The 18,901-nt window shown below is 38.6% G+C and overlaps 1 protein-coding gene across 7 annotated transcripts in view; it reads right to left on the reverse strand.

The window, feature by feature from the left end:
- Positions 1-811: 811 nt before the first annotated feature.
- The window catches only part of MAEA (macrophage erythroblast attacher, E3 ubiquitin ligase), a 127,787-nt gene continuing 109,697 nt past the window's right edge, over positions 812-18,901 (reverse strand). For all 7 annotated transcript variants that reach the window (XM_050947840.1, XM_050947836.1, XM_050947834.1 and 4 more), the window contains 4 exons: positions 11,665-11,773; positions 3,424-3,557; positions 2,448-2,643; positions 812-2,038 (listed from right to left, as the gene is read on the reverse strand). In XM_050947840.1, coding sequence (XP_050803797.1) covers positions 1,943-2,038; positions 2,448-2,643; positions 3,424-3,557; positions 11,665-11,773 — 535 coding nt within the window. In that variant the 3' untranslated portion in view covers positions 812-1,942. The remainder of the gene's footprint in view (positions 2,039-2,447; positions 2,644-3,423; positions 3,558-11,664; positions 11,774-18,901) is intronic.

The following is an 18,901-nucleotide window of genomic DNA, read 5'->3' on the forward strand; positions in this document are numbered from 1 at the left end:
TTTTTAATCAGAATAAATTTGAGTTAATCGTGTAAATTAACTGCGATTAATCAACAGCCCTAACAAACACATAGTGATACTTATATGTATCTATGAATTACCCATAAAGCACCTTCTTTGTCCGTTTCCCTCTGCCTCCCACAGGAGTGCATCTCTCTGCTACTTCCAGAAATACTTCCTCCGCAGAAACTGAATGAAACTGAAAAGATTTCCAAGAGGGCAAGAAAATAGGAGTCACTGCCAAATTTACACCCATGCGATACAATAACTGCACTAGCTCATGTGCATCAATAATGTGTGTGTTTAAACACTTCATTTTCAGCACCTCTCTAGAGGTTCCCTCTTTATCTACCCACTTCCACAGACTGGCTGCCACATACGAATTAGAATCCGTAACTGTGAAACACTGCAGATGCCACACAACTGCATGTTCTTGGAAGGAGGTTCTGTTCAGAAGTGCTTACGGAACTATTGTGTTGATATATCCTCTAAAACCATTTTAGCAGACCACCAGAATATCAGATAACCCTATTGGAGGAAATGCTGAATGGTGTTTGATAAGGCTGTGAACTGTAATACTTTTATCATCATATACAGAGTGATAATTTTAAACTAATGGTGGTGATCTGGTCAGATTGCTCAGTTCTAGAAGCTTGAAGAAAATTTGTTATGACCAAAGATTTTCCTTTATTTTTTTTCCACAAGATGACTGCTAAAGAAGGGGAACTTCCATTTTCAGACATGTACTTATATAACTGGAAAGAAACTTGTTTGCATTATAAATACAAAGCAGCTTTCTAATTTTGTATCATTAAGAAATGGAAAACAATTTTTATTAACAGGTTTTACATGTACAATCTTTTATTAGCTAATCAACATCAACATGCAAAAATAAGCGCTAAATACAAACCTCTACAATATGGTTTTGTTTAAACTACAATGGTTTATTCTCTTGAAAAAAGTCATAAGGATGTGTTCTGTAGTAATTAAAACTGAACTATTAGTTTCAGTAATTAATACTATTTAGACCCTAAAATTATGTAATCATCCTGCAAGGCATCTTCCAAAACTTTGCCCAACACTTAAGGATACCAGTTGATTTTCATGTGAGTACATTCTCAAAGCAAGAAATAAGGCAGTAGCACTAATGATTTGATATTGAACCCTATGCACATAACTAATAACTTTAGAAGGACTTTAACACTATGGTAAACTGGAAAAAGAACATCCAAACAAGTGGTGTATTTTGCCTGAAATGTTCTCCATTCCTCTTGATATTTATGCAACCTCCTTAAAATATTTGGGTTTGGGGAAAAAAAGATTTCATACTCCTTCAAACCAGTCTCTCATTGATCCTCCAGTGAAGCCAGTCTTGCATCAATGACATCAGTGTCTTCCCATGGAACTAATTACAATGACCCAATTCAGGATTATTACTTCACAAGAGGATCAGAAAAGAAGGCAAAGAGCAGCTTAAAGGAGAACACACTTGTATTAACTGAAATCTTCATTAACAAAAGGGCCTTGGACAATTGTGAAAAATGGAGGGAAGAAAAATGGATTTAGTTTCAAATCTATTGTAACGTTTTCCCCAGTGCAAATGTCCATCTTCAAAGAAAATTCTCCTTTGAAAGATGAAAGTATTTTTGAGATGAATCCAATTTTTTACCTTGTGTTACAAAACAATAACAATCAAAATTTGTGTGGTTCCCCCCCCCCCCCCGCCCCAAGTACAAACTTAAGTCATATTTCCTCTCTTTTTAAGAGTGTGTACTGTTGCTCATTGATCTTTGGTCGCAAGAAACAATAATGCCACCGACAGGTCTGATCCCCAAGGTGGCAGATTTTGCTTCTTTGCCACACATAAGGCCCTGTTCTCCAGGGCATGCCAATAAATCCTGTGTCAAAATTCCAGCGGCACTTCATCATATATTTTATGGACCTACATGATATAGACTTTCTCAGCCTGTGAGAAGTTGAAGACTTCTTTGGTTCTTGGGCAAATTACTTTGTCATCTTGACGAATAGAAAGCAAGGACTGAAAAAAGAGCCATGAAAAGAGTGATTAGATTTTGAACAGTAAATATAACTAGTCAATACATTAATTTTCAACAGTTAGTGAACAAAATGTATGTTTGTAGTAGCTACTTTGCAGCATAAAGATCTTTCACAAAAACCTTGCTGAGTAACTTTTAGTGTTTAAGATTTAAAGATTCATCTCAATCCCATTTGGTTTCATTTAAATTCATATTTAATAATTTGCTGATCAAATATTAAAAATAAAGTCTCTTAAAACAATGTTATGAGAATCAATAGTTCACTCCATCCTTTAAACATACAAGATGCCTCAAGTTTGCCTTCAAACAAATTCAAGAGCTCTCATACGCTACAGGAAGTATACCCACCTGCAGCTCAGACCTCCAGGAGTCCCTACATGAAACACTTACATTGTATCCATAGACATATCCGTTTGGCAACATCATGGGAGGATTATTTTCATTCATTACATCCCCTGAAATCTTGCAGACTAGTCGGGAGTTGGCACAATGTGCCATAGGCAGAGGCTGAGCCAGCTTGTTCAGAGATTTGCTACACACGGGGCAGTCTGGGTTTTTTGAACTGCCATCCTCTTTATAACACTGTCTGTATAACAGCAAGTCAAAGAACAATAGTCATTGAATGAGTCAAGAGTTAATTTGTTATGGCACAGAGTGAAAATGGCTGATAATTTCTCTGCTGTACAAGTGAGGTACATATTCTTAAGCAATTTACAGAACTTCAGTGACCAATGAGTTTCTTTGTTTCAACTTCACAAGCACATAAAGGGTAGCTGATTTTGTACATTTCAAAACAAACAAAAAAACCACCAAGAGTGAGCAGCAAGTGTCTGGCATTTAGTAGGGGTAGAGCTTCTGATGTAGGAGAGGAATCTTCAAGAATCTTGTCTATTGTGAGTATGAACACTATGGTCAAAATTCCCATTTTAAACGTTCTGCGGGAATGCTTGGTTAAGAAATTCAAAGACTTAGCACACTTTCTTGTATATTCACATACGATGCATTAGGGTAGAGAGCATTTTATGATGATAAAGGAATTTTTAAAATTCTGATTCTAATCAACATCCACCGCAAATGTATTATTCCTAGGTCAAATAACCAGACCGCAGGCCAAGTTTAACGTGTATACATTGTATGTAGTATCTATTGTATTTAGGGGTTGGGGGTTTTTTGGCACGTTTTGTTTAATTGTCTCCATTTGTTTTTACTAACATTTTTGTTTTAGCAGAGATATGGCCATTTAAACTCACATTTTACAAATGAAAAGTGAAAGTATTCAAATTTCACACATATTCCTCAAAGAATTTTTCTACAAGACAATTTTTTTTTAATGCTTTTCACATTGCTTTTCTGCATTAAAGGATACGGTGTTTTTATAGCTGAAAGGCCTGCCTGAAGTGTTATAGTAAAAACAGAATTGTTCCCCAGCTGATGTAGTCTGTAATTATCATATCTAAACTGCTGAATCAGCATTCTCCATCGTGCAGGGTCCAAGAGATCCTGGTAGAAAAAACACAGTAGTAAGTATTTTCAATATAGTTCTTGCAGAAAACTGTTTCAAAAGTAGCAAATTACATACCACACTCCCATGACTGAAATTAACATAAAATGAAGAGATAGCATCTTATAGTGCTGGTGTATTAGGAAAAAGTAAAAATGTTTTACAAAAAAAATCTCAGTTTTAAAACATGCTTTCCACTTTATACATATAAATATAGTTGTATAAATATGACACCATGGCTCAAAGAAAATGCTATAGTTTATATGGAACACACAATAGAATCAATTTATAGAAAAAGTTTAAGTAAATGATTGTTCTCAAAGATGCTTTGTATTTGTGCACACGGTATATAAGCTCATCCTTGCCCCCACCAAAACCAGTGATCTTTGGGTGGTTCTAGATATTTTCGACTCCTTTTCTATTAAAGGAGATTATACAAACCCACGAGTTTTTGCAGGCTCTTTAATGCCTGCTACCATTGTTAGTATTTAATTTTCTGGAACGTTGGCCCATTTATGAAACAAAATTAATGCTCTGGAATGTCTATTTTAAAGCCACTGAACAAATGTCTGTTGAAAAGGCATGAACTTTTCCATTTCAAGTCAGACTAACCCTGCTGATACTTGTTTGCAAGACAGGACTACATGGATGGTAATAAACGGTCTAATGCAGGCCATACAGCTCAGTCTTTTTTTAAGCATTAAAATTCAACAGAAAGGATGATTAGTTTCAGAAAAAAGCCTTTGTTAATTTGAAAGCTTAGCATAATTTTGGTTTAGAGAAAATGTATGGTATGAGTTTGTTTCTGTTAAAGAATTCCCTCCCCTGGCCCCGGCATCCTTACAAGTACATTGTAACCCTGTGGAGTACATTAAAAATTAAAAAAAGAATGGTAATTACAAAGTCATTCATTTTCACAAAAAGAAGATAGGGATGCTACACTTTGTAACTGGAGTTCTTTGAGATGTGTGGTCCCTATCCATATTCTGCTGTGGGTATTCATCTGCTCCATGTGCCTGAGACCAGAGAATTCTAGCAAATAGTGTCTGTTGGAGTGAGCCCTTGTTCTCCTCAAGCTCCATTCTGAGGGTATATAAAGGAGCAGTGTGGACCGATGCCTCTCCATTTCTTCCTCTTATTGCAAATCAGAGATGATTTGAAGCAGAGGGGAGGGAGGGCAGGTAGTGGAATACAGACAAGGCCCACGCATCCTGAAGAACTCCAGTTACAAAGGTTAAGTAACTTCACTTTCGTCTTTGAACGCTGGTCCTTGTGTGTGTTCCACTCTGAGTGAATGACAAGCAGGTGGTACAGAATCACAGAAATGCAGGGCTGGAAGAAACCTCAAGAGGTTAAGTCCAGCCCCCTGTGCTGAGACATGACCAAGTAAACCTAGACCATCCCTTGGAAGTCTGTTCCAGAGTTTAACTACCTTTGTAGTTAGAAAATTTTTTCTCATATCTAACCTAAATCTCCCCTGGCTCAGATTAAGCACATTATTTCTTGTCCTGCCTTCAGTGGACATGGTTGCTTGTAGAACCACTGTCCTAAAGGATGAGACAGTGGAAGAGGCTTGGTCCAAGGCATGATGCCTCATGAATGTGTGAATGAAAATCTACCCTGCTGCCTTGCAGATATCAAGCAGCTGTATTTCTGGAAGTGATGTTACTGAGGCTGCCTGTGCTCTTGCAGAGAAAGCCTGTACTCTCCGTGGGGGAGGAAGGTGTGGCAGCTGATAAAACAGGATATAACCAGGGATGCACTTGGATATCCTCTGGGAGGAAACAGCTTGTCATCTGGCTTGTTCCACTATGGCAAAAAACAGTCTAGGTGACTTTCTGATCTATTTTATTCTCTGAAGGTAAAATGCCAATTTCATTGCCCAGTACTGTGTCTTAGTTGGTGCCATGGTTGGTGCTTGATGACGATGCAGTGAATGATATTAAAGGAGCTTTTGTCCTATATGCCTTCTGATCACAGCCACATGGCTCAGGAGGACTTAAGTCCTTGTGTCCCGTGTGCGAGGACTTGCCCGACTTGCATGAGGTTGGGAATGGATCCCTTCTCCTAGTAAATCTAGGAGGGGATCTATTTTTATGATTAGGAGAGTGCCCTTACCCTCACAAGAAGGCTGAGACAAATGGTCCTTCAATCCAGTCATTCCCACTGCTCAGTCAGACACCAAGCTAAGAGGTGCACTTCTGTGTGTGTCAGACTGAAGTACAGGGAGGTCTATCCAGCCTGGAGCCTCATGGTGAGTTCCATTAGATGCTTCTGAAACGAGAGTTTTCCTGCCTACCATGTTAGACTGGGAAAGAAGTGTCAGATACCGCACTTAGCGGAGATACAAGTTTCTCTGAGGCAGTAGAGGCAGTACTGTTGATCATCGCTGACTGAAAATATGCAGGGGCAGGAGACACAAAGATTATGCCCAGGCTTTAAGACAAGTCCCATTCTGGATTTCCCAAAGTAGGAATTGTAACTAAATTATTAATCAAACTTACAAAAAAAACCTATAAAAACTTTGACAATTTTTTCATGCACATTTTTCAAAGTGTCAATTCTGGACACTGGAGATTCCAAGCCAGGTGACACAGCAGTAAGAAGGAACCAGAGAGGTGTTGGTCCACACCATCCCTTGTACCTTTGGCACAGAGCACAAGGAAAACAAGAGAACAGGTGCAGACCAGGGGACACTACTTGCTAGAATTCTCCTTTCTCAGGTGCATGAAGTGCATGTGTACCCATAGTGGAATACACATAAATGACCAGCATTTGCAGAACTGTAGATTGCTCACAAAAATAAAGTTTATTTTGTACTCCAAAATTCTGGCTAGAAAAGTTCTGCAGCAAAATGAAAACATATTGCTTATTAGTTTCTCTCCACGAGTTTATGTATGTCACACAAAGCTAAGGAGTTCATCTTCTATGGTCTTTTTAAACACACCTTCCCTCTCTTTGTAGGTGTATGTGTAACCAAAGTTATCACATGAAGTCTCTTCTACAGTGGTCACATTTTAGAAATCAACTAAGCACAAAGAATATCACACCTGTATACACTACTTCATTTCTAAATGATGCAAAATTTGGTATCAATGGAAATGGATCACCAGCTAGAAGACACTACTGCAGCTAGAAGACACTGCGGCTAGACAGTCTACTGCTTAAGCAATAGATTGTGACTACCTCACCATTTTAATAGTTCACAAAAAACTTCTCACTAAAGATTATTAGCTCCATTACCAGGAAAAAAGGAAAAACAAGATCTGTCTCCAACTTTATTAAATGGTCTCTGAACAAGTTTTGCTATATGCAACTTGAAGGATATGTAATGACAATAATTGCTGGGCAACAATGCTTACATATCAAAAACTGCTTCCTTTGTATTATAGCCAGCCAATGTAAAGTTAAAGTTAATCTTTCTACAGTTTTTCTGCCAAGAACAGAGACTCAGGATGATACTGACAGATGATGAAATACTCAGTACTCTGCCAAATAGTTTAGCAGACTTGATGCCCAAACTAAATTGCAGTAGATTATCAACTTGTAGATCTCCCTTGAAATTGGGAAAGCTATGGAAGGCTACAGTTTGCTGCCAAAGTAAGGACAAGGAAGGAGGGCAGACAGAGGCTTGCCCTTTATTTATGTTGTACCCTGATATCCTTTTGTAGTGCCTGAATACAGAATTCCACACCTAAACTAGAAGACACTCTTGGGAGCCCTTTAGCCCAGTGATAAGATTCTGCCATCTTATAGTAGGAACGTTTGGGCTGAGTTCTCTACTTCTGATAACTTTATCCCCTCTGGAAATTCAAAAAATCATCTCTCCAAGAAGTTACTTGTTTCTGGGGCTCAAATATACCTCTGAAGAGTTTAAAAAAAAAGTTGCTTTTGGAAGATGCGTGAGATTGTGTTAGGCATTCAATATTTTAAAAAATATATCCTTATTTCTGTACCAAATTGATGACTGAGTTACAAAGCAACATAGGGAGATTTTCAAAAAGTCAGTGGGAGCCTAATTTCTTTGTGCCTTTGAAAATCATCTCTGCATATATTTAGGCAGGAAGATCAAACATTTCTAGCAAACTGCATGCCCAGTGATTTTGTCCTCTTCCTTGGTTATTGCTGTGAGAAAACATTTTTGTTTAAATAGCTTTCCCCAGTTCCTCCTTCTCTGAGAGTACATGAACCTTACTACATTGCTTATTACTGGTTAAAAAGGGGGAAATTATTCTTTTTACTCCTTGTTAACATAGTCAACAAATCAGTGTTGAAGACTTGAAACTTCTGATGTGTTGTTACCAGGGGACTGTGAAGCTTTTCTGTGGTTGGCAGTGTCACCTCTAAATAATGTCTGAGACCATTTCCAAAGCAATCTGCTACTTAGGGAAAACAATATATAAAAATGGTCTCCTACTCCCTGCCTCAATTTGATGTCCCTTGCCCCACTTTATATTTAATGATTGATATACATTTTGATAGTGGATTCAGTAAGCGTCCACAGATTTTCTAGATTATTTAACTATCCTTTATAGTCTGCATCAATGTGACTATAATCTAGAAAAGCATTTTAAGATGTCAAAAGGCTAAAGAAAAAAGTCTTACTGAGTTAAAAGATGATCTGAATATTATTTCTTGGATACAAGTCAAATTCCAAAGATGTTTAATCAAGATTAATTCTAGGCACTTATAAAGTCAACAACAATGAAAAACCATCAAAAGAGGCCCCAATGTAGGCAGCAGCCACTGAGATCTATACCAAAAGCCAAAAAACAACCCAACATTCTTGTCAATATCTTGGTGGGGAGGTTGCCCCACACAGATAGATGGAGGGTTAAAACAGCTCTCAGGAATGCTGCGCAAAACCCAACCAATGAGAGGAGGGCTTGTAGAGAGCCAATCAGGAGAAGGCTTGTTGGAACAGCCAATCAGGGCCAGGGAGGGCTGTATAAGAAGGGCAGTCTCTCCCTGGAGTGCAAGGGAGAAGGACTGGTTGCCTTAGAGGAGTATCCTGGATAGAGCAGTGCTGGGCAGGGTCAGGGGAACAATATGGAGCTCCAGTTTGAGGACTGCGAGACTGAGGCCCCTGATACAAAGGGCCAGGAAGGGGCTAGGGCTACGTGGAAGTGGCCCAGGGAAATAGGTAGTGGGAGTTGGAGGAGCAGCAGCACATGGCCGCTGGCTATGGGGTCCGTAAGTCGGGGCCCGGAGTAGAGGGTGGGCCTGGACTCCCCCACACACACACCCACACCTTTCCCGCCCCAATTGCCACAGGGGAGGTGGCCAGTATTCAGACTGCAGTTTACCCCTTGAGGTGAGGGGCTAGACTGAAGGCTGCAGTAGGCCACAGTGACAAGTTGATGGACTACAGACAGCTGGTTCCCCCAGAAGGGGGGAGAAAGCAGAGTGGAGCACAGGGCTGTGTCCAGAAGAGGACGCCGCGATCCAGGGAGCCATGCTGGTCTTAGAGGTGGAGCAGAAGTCACAGCGGTGAGACACCACTTGAGGAAGGTGCATTGGCAACCAAGAGTTAATTCCCAGCACGGCCAGCAGGAGGCACTGAGGTAGTGATTCCCGCCCCATCACAACTTAATGTAGATTTTTATATAAAAATAATCCTTGTAATAGTGTTTGTTCAGTACAACAATCTGGCTGAACACACACTTAGATCTAAGAGCATCTATTACATAAATCAGGAATGTAAGCGCTGGTTAGAGTCAGTGTGGACAAAAGCAGATTTAATTTTTTTTGGATTTTTATTTAAAACAGCTTTTTAAAAAATAAATCTATTTAAAATTAAATTTGAAATAATGACAACCTGTGTTAAGCCCTAAACAAAGTATTATTTGAACTGAATTTAAATAATAATTATAATAAGCACTACGTGGGTGATGTCAAGTTTCAAAGAAAGTCAAACAACTGAACTGGTAGAATCACTGGCTAAGCACCTGGAACCAGAGTTTGTTAAAGTGCTAAACCAACTTTTGTCAGCAGTAGCCTCTTCTGCCGTTAGAGAGAGTATTTTCATCAGTTCAGTTTATTCAACCACTTCAAGTCAGTCACTATTCACTCGAAGTTGAGAAACTAGGAGTTGAATTTCAGTTTCCATCCAAATGCAGCTCAACTCAAATTACAAAGTAAAAAGTGAATTTAGTACGTAAGAAATGTCATTCACCATTTTCTAATTAAAAATGTAAAACTTAAGCATCAGAGGGGTAGCCGTGTTAGTCTGGATCTGTAAAAACAGCAAAGAATCCTGTGGCACCTTATAGACGAACAGACGTTTTGGAGCATGAGCTCATGCTCCAAAACGTCTGTTCGTCTATAAGGTGCCACAGGATTCTTTGCTGTTTTTACAAACTTAAGCATGTATGTTAATCTATATAATTGCTTAAATATGTATAGTTATTGTCTATCCTCCTGGTTAGCAAAAAGGAAGCACTAAATTTAGTGTAAAAGTTATATTTAGTTGCAAATCAATGAGTTTTAACGGTCACCATCTAATGAGTATCAGCTTTTCTTTAGAAAAATAAAAGTACAAAAGCCAAACAAGATTAAAATCGGTGAATTAAATCAAGTCAGAAACCTAGTTTTAAATCATGGATTTTAATCATTATGTAAATCACTTTGAGTTAAAACAATCTAACTCTGGGGTTAGACTATTTCTGTAAGGCCCACAAGATATTAGAAAGCAAGCTGAGATTTGGCTAATAAAGAGATCCTTAATAAAACAGACCTATTTTCCTGTAATATCGGTAAGAGCAGCAAGGATATAGGAAATTGATTTCACTGAAAGAGGAAAAAAAGATTGATCTACTTAGCATTTAGTTTAGTAGACCTTCCAAAATGGCATGTTAAGAGGCCTATGAAATGAATCTTAAATCCTTCATCACACTTGGTTTTCAGTATATACCCTTTAGCACTGGAATGTTCTTCCTCAATGAATCACTGGAAGACTTGTATGATAGCCTAAGTCTTAAAATACTGAGGGCTAAACTAGGGTGAATTTTTGTTACGTGTGGAGTTTCAGTGCATGTCTGCTCTTCCTGGCTCTCAATTTATGAAAATGATCATTAACGAACTAGCACATAAAAACTTTTTATAATTTCCAGGAAAAAAGCCTGTACCATAACGTTTGCAGTGTCTTTTGTTCTGATAGCATCATATGACCCTATATAAATCATAGTAGTTTCTTTTCTTGTACCATCTCATTCAAATTCTGCATTTCTCCAAACTGAGATTTGCAGCAAAACACAGGCTCCACGAAGGTCTAAACTCTCTGCATGTTCAGCTAAGCAGAGTTTCATAATGACGCACATGCATTCTCCTTCTGGTAAATAAAAAATAAGTGCTTTACACTTTCTACCCTGTAGTATGGTTCAAGAGACACTTTTGGAATATGATCCAATCTATTTTCACTCAGGCCTTTGAAATTAACAAGAGGTTTTTTTAAAAAAACTGTTACCAACACCGTAAATTTTATTAGTAAATAAATGCATTCAATTAGTAACTAAAATATTACCAAGTGTTTTACTTTGTCTGTTCAGCTAAGATTTATACAAAATGTCCAACGGTACACCTATATTTACTTATGTAAAATAAATTGTTTTATCGTTTTCTATTTTCTTGTCTCTAATGTTGAGAAATATTATTTAGCATGTTTTCCTTTCTGCATGCAAAGGAGATAATCAAACTTCTTTATAAATAGCAATGTAATGTAAAAAGTATTTATGATTTGCAGGAAGTTTGTTGGTCATTGTCAATTCAAATCTGGGTGTGATCACTACCAGTAATTACTATATCTATACACCCAGTTTTAATACTAGACAAATATTGTGTGTTTAGATACTTCCTGTCATTATCACCTTTCCACCAACAAAGTAATGGATTTAAAAATGCAATTAATAAACTAACTTAGTTGGATTGATTTTTACGAGCAAAAATTATTAAAATTAAGGACTATAGTGGATATTTAATAGGATGGATACTAAGCAGTGAAATTTAAACACAAAAGAATATTTCACATACAATTTATCAATACATTGTCCCAATGCTTACCTTGGAATTTTCAGCCTGTATATATATCCATATATATAGAAAAATTACCTTATAGGGGGAAATATGAGTGTCTGAAGGAAAGGCCAACATTCCCATCACTTGTCGGACCTCATCCAGCTGACTTCCTTCAGCCTGACTGAAATGCTTTCTTGCATGTCTGAAATATCAAATTTAGAACACTTGGATAAATATAAACTCACTTGAATTGATTTCTTATTGAAAGATAAATGCACTTACGTAATCTGTATGAAGGCTCTCCACAAAAAATAAAGAGGGTTTAACTGTAGATTATGCACTCAGTACACAAAATCCGAAGATGACAATCTGTTTAAAGTGCTTGAAAATACATCCCGCAGATTTGAATGCAAGAATGATTTTAATCTCCAAGAATTTATCCCTTAACTTTCTAGGCCCCCCATGAATTTATTTCATTGCAGCATGTATTCTATTACAGTAATACTTACCACACTTTATAAATATCAGTTATACAAAACTCAGGAATTCCTTATATTGCTCTTGATTCTATCAGAGTCTAGATATATGGGTAATGGTTTGTACACACAGTGTGCATGAGAGGAATGAGGGGAGAAAAGTATGAACTAAGCATTTCATGTTATAAAAATGTTTAAAAAAACAAATTGGTAATACCAGCATGTGGCTTGCTGTGACAATACCATTACAAAAGCCATCAAGAGAACAAAGCACCCATAACATGAGAGCATTTATTTAGTTATGAACTACAGTGTCTTCAGAAAAAAAATCACTTCCCATGAGGACTATTACAAATCACGTTAATATATAATACTGTAAAATTAGTAAACCTTCAATGGGAACAGTTGTTCCATGCAGATATATGTAAGTAAACATTTTAAAACACAGAACTTCATACAGGGGATTAATTATAAACACACATGTCTAAGTGTCTGAGTATTTGGAGGAGCAAAACAAAGTCTGAGCTACTGCATGCCTAAACAAAATTATGTTTGCAGTGTTGTTGTAGCCATGTTGGTCTCAGGATAAGAGAGAGTGAAGCAATATCTTTTATTAGACCAACTTCTCTTGGCGAAAGAGAGAAGTTTTCGAGCTACACAGAACCTTCTTTCAGTTTGGGAAAGGTAACCAGAGCTTTATCGATTCGGACAAACATTAAGCGATGCCCTGCATGACCAAATGTGTCTTTGGATTACACAATGACCAGATCCGGAAAAAGTTACTGATTGTATCAGCGCTTACATTCAAGAAGGCTGTTTAAGCAGCTATCATCATGGAAAGCACATGGAAGCATTCTCTAACAATTTAGTGTGAACTGCAAAGATGACCACCTGAATAGGCAGATAGAATAATGCAGGGAATTTCCATGCAGCCAGTGTTTACAAACTATGCATGCGAGAAGGACTGCACACTAGGTCATTTGCAGGAAGTGCAAGGAAGAAAGGACACATTGCCATGACCTGTTGCACAGCTCAATAATCAGCTAGTAACTGTCCATTCAAGAAGACACGAATGTTCACTGAACCCAAGAACGAATGAAAGTTGGAGATTCATAGTATGGAAAAAGGGCAAAAGCTCTAGTGACACTAACCAAGACCTAGCACTGCACGTGTTATCAGAAGTTGGCATAAGGATGGCATCTGCATCACACCCTCGATCGAAGGAGTTCCTACAAGAATGGAGCTTGATATGGAAGCTGCCGTTTCACAGACTTCTGCATCTACCTATCACCAGACTTTGTTATAAGTTCCTTTGGAAGAAACCTCCACATTTTGAAAAACGTATACCACAGAAAAGTTAGTCTCAAAACAGATACTCCAGGTGAAAGTTCAACTAGATCAGTTGTTTTACCTTTGTATGTGGTTGAAAAGTATCCACCATTATTTGGCAGAACTTGGCCCGAGAAGCACAAGGTGAATTGGACCAAGATCAAGGCAATCACAAAAACACTTCAAAACCTTCAAGAAACACTAGACAAACATGCCAAAAAAATTTAAAAATACTTGGACAGATGTGCAATGTGGCTGTGAAGCTCATTGCTATGTCTGACAGCCAGCAAAATTTTTGCAAAATATTGCAATACTGCTGAATCCACTGGACATGTAATTGATACCATGGGCTTAAGGAAATCACCAGAGAAAGAGAAGGGATTCTTCAAGCACTTCCACCAGAGAATGTGTCACAGTTATATTCATTCTTAGGACTGATTAACTACTACAGTAAACTTCTGACTAATTTGGCGACAGTATTGGCACTTTCACATGAATTGTTACATGCCTAAATAAATAAATAAATAAAAAGGGAAAGGGACTAAAGAATGTGAATGTGCATTTAAGGAAGCAAAAGAACTGACATCAGCCAAAGTTCTTATGTACTTTGATGCCTTGCTACCATTGCAATTAGCTTACGATGCTTCACCATATGAATTGGGTGCATTTCTTTCTCACATTTTTCCTGATGGCAGAGAGAAAGTAATTGCCTTCTTCACAAAGACTCACTGCACCTGAAGAACTATACACAAACCCAGCAAGAACTGTCCATCCATAATGTTCTTGGCATTATCTTCAAAATTTGTGAGTTCCATATCTATCTGTATGGCAGACATTTTACCTTGCTGATGGATCACTGCTCATTAACTTCAATTTTTGGACCAAAACATGGAATTCTGTCATTAGCTGCTGCTTGCATGCAATGCTGGGCATTGCTATTTTTAGCTCATTCCTAGACTATTCAGTTCCATAAAAAGGACTCAACACAGCAGTGCCAATGGGCTGTTACACCTACTATATCCAAGTATCTGACTACCCAAAGGAAGTTCCTCACAACTTCTTGTCAACTGTTGCAAATGGACCATTTTGATTACCACTACAAAAAGGTTTTTCCTCTCCTGCTGGTAATAGCTCAACTTAACTGATCACTCTCATTAGAGTGTGTATGGTAACACTCATTGGGGTGTGTGTGTGTGTGTGTGTGTGTGTGTGTGTGTGTGTGTGTGTGTGTGTGTGTGTGTGTGTGTGTGTGTGTGTGTGTGTGTGTGTGTGTATCTCTACTGTATTTTCCATTGCATGCATCTGATGAAGTGTGCTGTAGTCCACAAAAGCTTATGTTCAAATAAATTTGTTAGTCTCAAAGATGCCACAAGTACTCCTGTTCTTCTTGCAGATACAGACTAACACGGCTGCTACTCTGAAACCTGTCATTATGCAAGGCACTGAATTTAGCTGTATGGAGTGGAAATCCATCAACTTCATGAAAAAACTCGTACAGAAACACAGACATCATCTTCCTTTCCAAATGAAAACAAACAGATGGACATCGTACCAAAAAAGACTGAAGGTAAAAAATCATTACAATCTACATACCACACAGACTATGCTGACAGATTGTGCCACACACTCTCAAAGAAACTGCGGAACCACCTGATCAAGAAGGCTAACGTCATTTTGAGCTGTATAAGTAGGGGCATTGCCAGCAGATCGAGTCTGTCTGGGCAAAAATCACACTGGGAAAGAAAGCTATTAGAGCCTCCCCTGAGATACTGCTTGAGGTGTGCTACAGGCCGCTGGGATCTGATTTGGATATGGATAGAGACCTCTTTAATGTTTTTAATGAAGTAAACACTAATGGGAATTGTGTGATCATGGGAGACTTTAACTTCCCAGATATAGACTGGAGGACAAGTGCTAGTAATAATAATAGGGCTCAGACTTTTCTGGATGTGATAGCTGATGGATTTCTTCACCAAGTAGCTGAAGAACCAACAAGAGGGGATGCCATTTTAGATTTGGTTTTGGTGAGTAGTGAGGACCTCATAGAAGAAACGATTGTAGGGGACAACCTTGGTTCGAGTGATCATGAGCTAATTCAGTTCAAACTAGATGGAAGGATAAACAAAAATAGATCTGGGACTAGGGTTTTTGACTTCAAAAGGGCTAACTGTAAAGAATTAAGGAAATTAGTTAGGGAAGTGGATTGGACTGAAGAACTTGTGGATCTAAATGTGGAGGAGGCCGGGAATTACTTTAAGTCGAAGCTGCAGAAACTATCAGAAGCCTGCATCCCAAGAAAGGGGAAAAAAAAACATAGGCAGGAGTTGTAGACCAAGCTGGATGAGTAAACATCTCAGAGAGGTGATTAAGAAAAAGCAGAAAGCCTACAAGGACTGGAAGATGGGCGGGATTAGCAAGGAAAGCTACCTTAGTGAGGTCAGAACATGCAGGGATAAAGTGAGAAAGGCTAAAAGCCATGTAGAGTTGACCTTGCAAAAGGAATTAAAACCAATAGTAAAAGGTTCTATAGCCATATAAATAAGAAGAAAACAAAGAAAGAAGAAGTGGGACCACTAAACACTGAGGATGGAAAGGAGGTTAAGGATAACCTAGGCATGGCCCAATATCTGAATAAGTACTTTGCCTCAGTTTTTAATAAGGCTAATGAGGAGCTTAGGGATAATGGAAGGATGACAAATGGGAATGAGGCTATGGAGGTAGATATTACCACATCTGAGGTACAAGCCAAACTTGAACAGCTTAATGGGACGAAATCAGAGGGCCCAGATAATCTTCATCCAAGAGTATTAAAGGAACTGGCACATGAAATTGCAAGCCCATTAGCAAGAATTTTTAATGAATCGGTAAACTCAGGGGTTGTACCGTACGACTGGAGAATTGCTAACATAGTTCCTATCTTTAAGAAAGGGAAAAAAAGTGATCCGAGTAACTACAGGCCTGTTAGTCTGACATCTGTAGTATGTAAGGTCTTGGAAAAAATTTTGAAGGAGAAAGTAGTTAAGGACATTGAGGTCAATGGTAATTGGGACAAATTACAACATGGTTTTACAAAAGGTAGATCATGCCAAACCAACCTGATCTCCTTCTTTGAGAAGGTGACAGATTATTTAGACAAAGGAAATGCAGTAGATCTAATTTACCTTGATTTCAGTAAGGCATTTGACATGGTTCCACATGGGGAATTATTAGTTTAATTGGAAAAGATGGGGATCAATATGAAAATTGAAAGGTGGATAAGGAACTGGTTAAAGGGGAGACTCCAATGGGTCATACTGAAGGGTGAACTGTCAGGCTGGAAGGAGGTTACTAGTGGAGTTCCTCAAGGATCAGTTTTGGGACCAATCTTAATTAACCTTTTTATTACTGACCTTGGCACAAAAAGCGAGAATGTGCTAATAAAGTTTGCGGATGACACAAAGCTGGGAGGTGTTGCTAACACAGAGAAGGACTGGGATATCATACAGGAAGATCTGGATGACCTTGTAAACTGGCGTAATAGTAATAGGATGAAATTTAATAGTGAAAAGTGCAAGGTCATGCACTTAGGGATTAATAATAAGAATTTTAGTTATAAATTGGGGACACATCAGTTGGAAGCAACAGAGGAGGAGAAGGACCTCGGAGTATTGGTTGATCACAGGATGACTATGAGCCGCCAATGTGATATGGCCGTTAAAAAAGCTAATGCAGTTTTAGGATGCATCAGGCGAGGTATTTCCAGCAAAGATAAGGAGGTGTTAGTACTGTTATATAAGGCACTGGTGAGACCTCATCTGGAATACTGTGTGCAGTTCTGGTCTCCCATGTTTAAGAAGGATGAATTCAAACAGGAACAGGTTCAGAGATGGGCTACTAGGATAATCCAAGGAATGGAAAACCTCTCATATGAAAGGAGACTCAAAGAGCTTGGCTTGTTTAGCCTAACCAAAGGAAGGTTAAGGGGGGATATGCTTGCTCTTTATCAATATATAAGAGGGATTAATATTAGGGAGGGAAAGGAATTATTTAAGCTTAGTACCAATGTAGACACAAGAACAAATGGGTATAAACTGGACACTAAGAAGTTTAGACTTGAAATTAGATGAAGGTTTCTAACCATTAGAGGAGTGAAGTTCTGGAACAGCCTTCCAAGGGGAGTAGTGGGGGCAAAAGACATATCTGGCTTTAAGACTAAGCTTGATAAGATTATGGAAGGGATGGTATGATAGGATAGCCTAATTTTGGCAATTGATCTTTGATTACACTGCTCTACAGCCAAAATGCTTCTGAAATAAATGTAGTCCAACTTTACTAATTCTAGGTCACTGAGAACAAAAATGATGCTTAAAATTGTTGATTGGCTCTAGTTTTCAAGATATGCTATTGGGTCGGTATATACCACCCTTGACTTGGGAATGGCGGAGGATAAGTGAACTATAAAGGGAAGGGATCTCAAATTAAACCAGAAATGACTAAAATACATCTTTGACTGGATCTATGAATAAATCTATGACTGGGTTTGGACAGTACTTGCTTTTTAGGCAAAACAATGAATGATGCAATCTGAAGCTGGTATTGTGTCATACATGATATGAATTGCATCATGTTATTCCTAGAAGTCATGGATGATGCAATCATAACGAAGCTTACATCACTCTGCTGAATAAATTGCCCTATATCAGCTCTAGAAAACATACAGTGTCATGCTCTCCTATTTGTCAGTGTTTGATTTTGCAAAGGGACACGTTTCTGTTTAGCCAAAGTGAGCAGAGATGCCTCGTACTTGTGTGAACAGTGCAGATAACTTCTGCTATGTTTGTGGTGAAGTGACTTTTGCATCACAAAAGGGCAGTATTACCACTATGGTTAAGAAAGCCTATCACCTTTATTTTGGCTGCAAAACTGGAGATCAGGACAAGAGGTAGGCCTCATACATATGCTGCAACACTTTTGCAATAAATCTTGGCCAGTGGTTGAACAGGAAAAGGAAATCTATGCCTTTTGCAGTGCCAATGATTTGGAGAGAGCCAACAGATCATACCAGCAATTGTTACTTCTGCATGGTGCCTGCAGTTGGGAAAGGTGTGTCAAAGGAGAAAAAGTGGACTGTGCATTATCCAAACATTCCATCAGCTATACACCCAGTACCCCACGGAGAAGGACTGCCGGTTCCTGATGCACCAGAATCATTCTCACTTGAGTCAGACGAGGAAGAGGAAGAGGATGAAACTTCTGGTCCTGAACCATCAATATCACAGGACCCACATTTTCTCCCATCCTCCTCCTCTGAACCACACCTCCTAACACAAGGTGAACTGAATGACCTTGTCAGGGATTTGGAACTACTCAAGAGTAAGGCAGAGCTGTTGGGCTCCAGACTACAGCAGTGGAATCTCCTGGCAGGCTATCAGGGCAAATGGAGCCCATCAATGCTTGCAGACTATTGCTGGACAGTGACAAGAGATGCTCCATTTAATGAATATAAGAGACAAGCCAAGAAGCGCCGAGTAGACACTGAATAGGAC

Source organism: Gopherus flavomarginatus, chromosome 3 (genome assembly GCF_025201925.1).
Source record: "Gopherus flavomarginatus isolate rGopFla2 chromosome 3, rGopFla2.mat.asm, whole genome shotgun sequence".
Classification (NCBI taxonomy): Eukaryota; Metazoa; Chordata; order Testudines; family Testudinidae; genus Gopherus; species Gopherus flavomarginatus.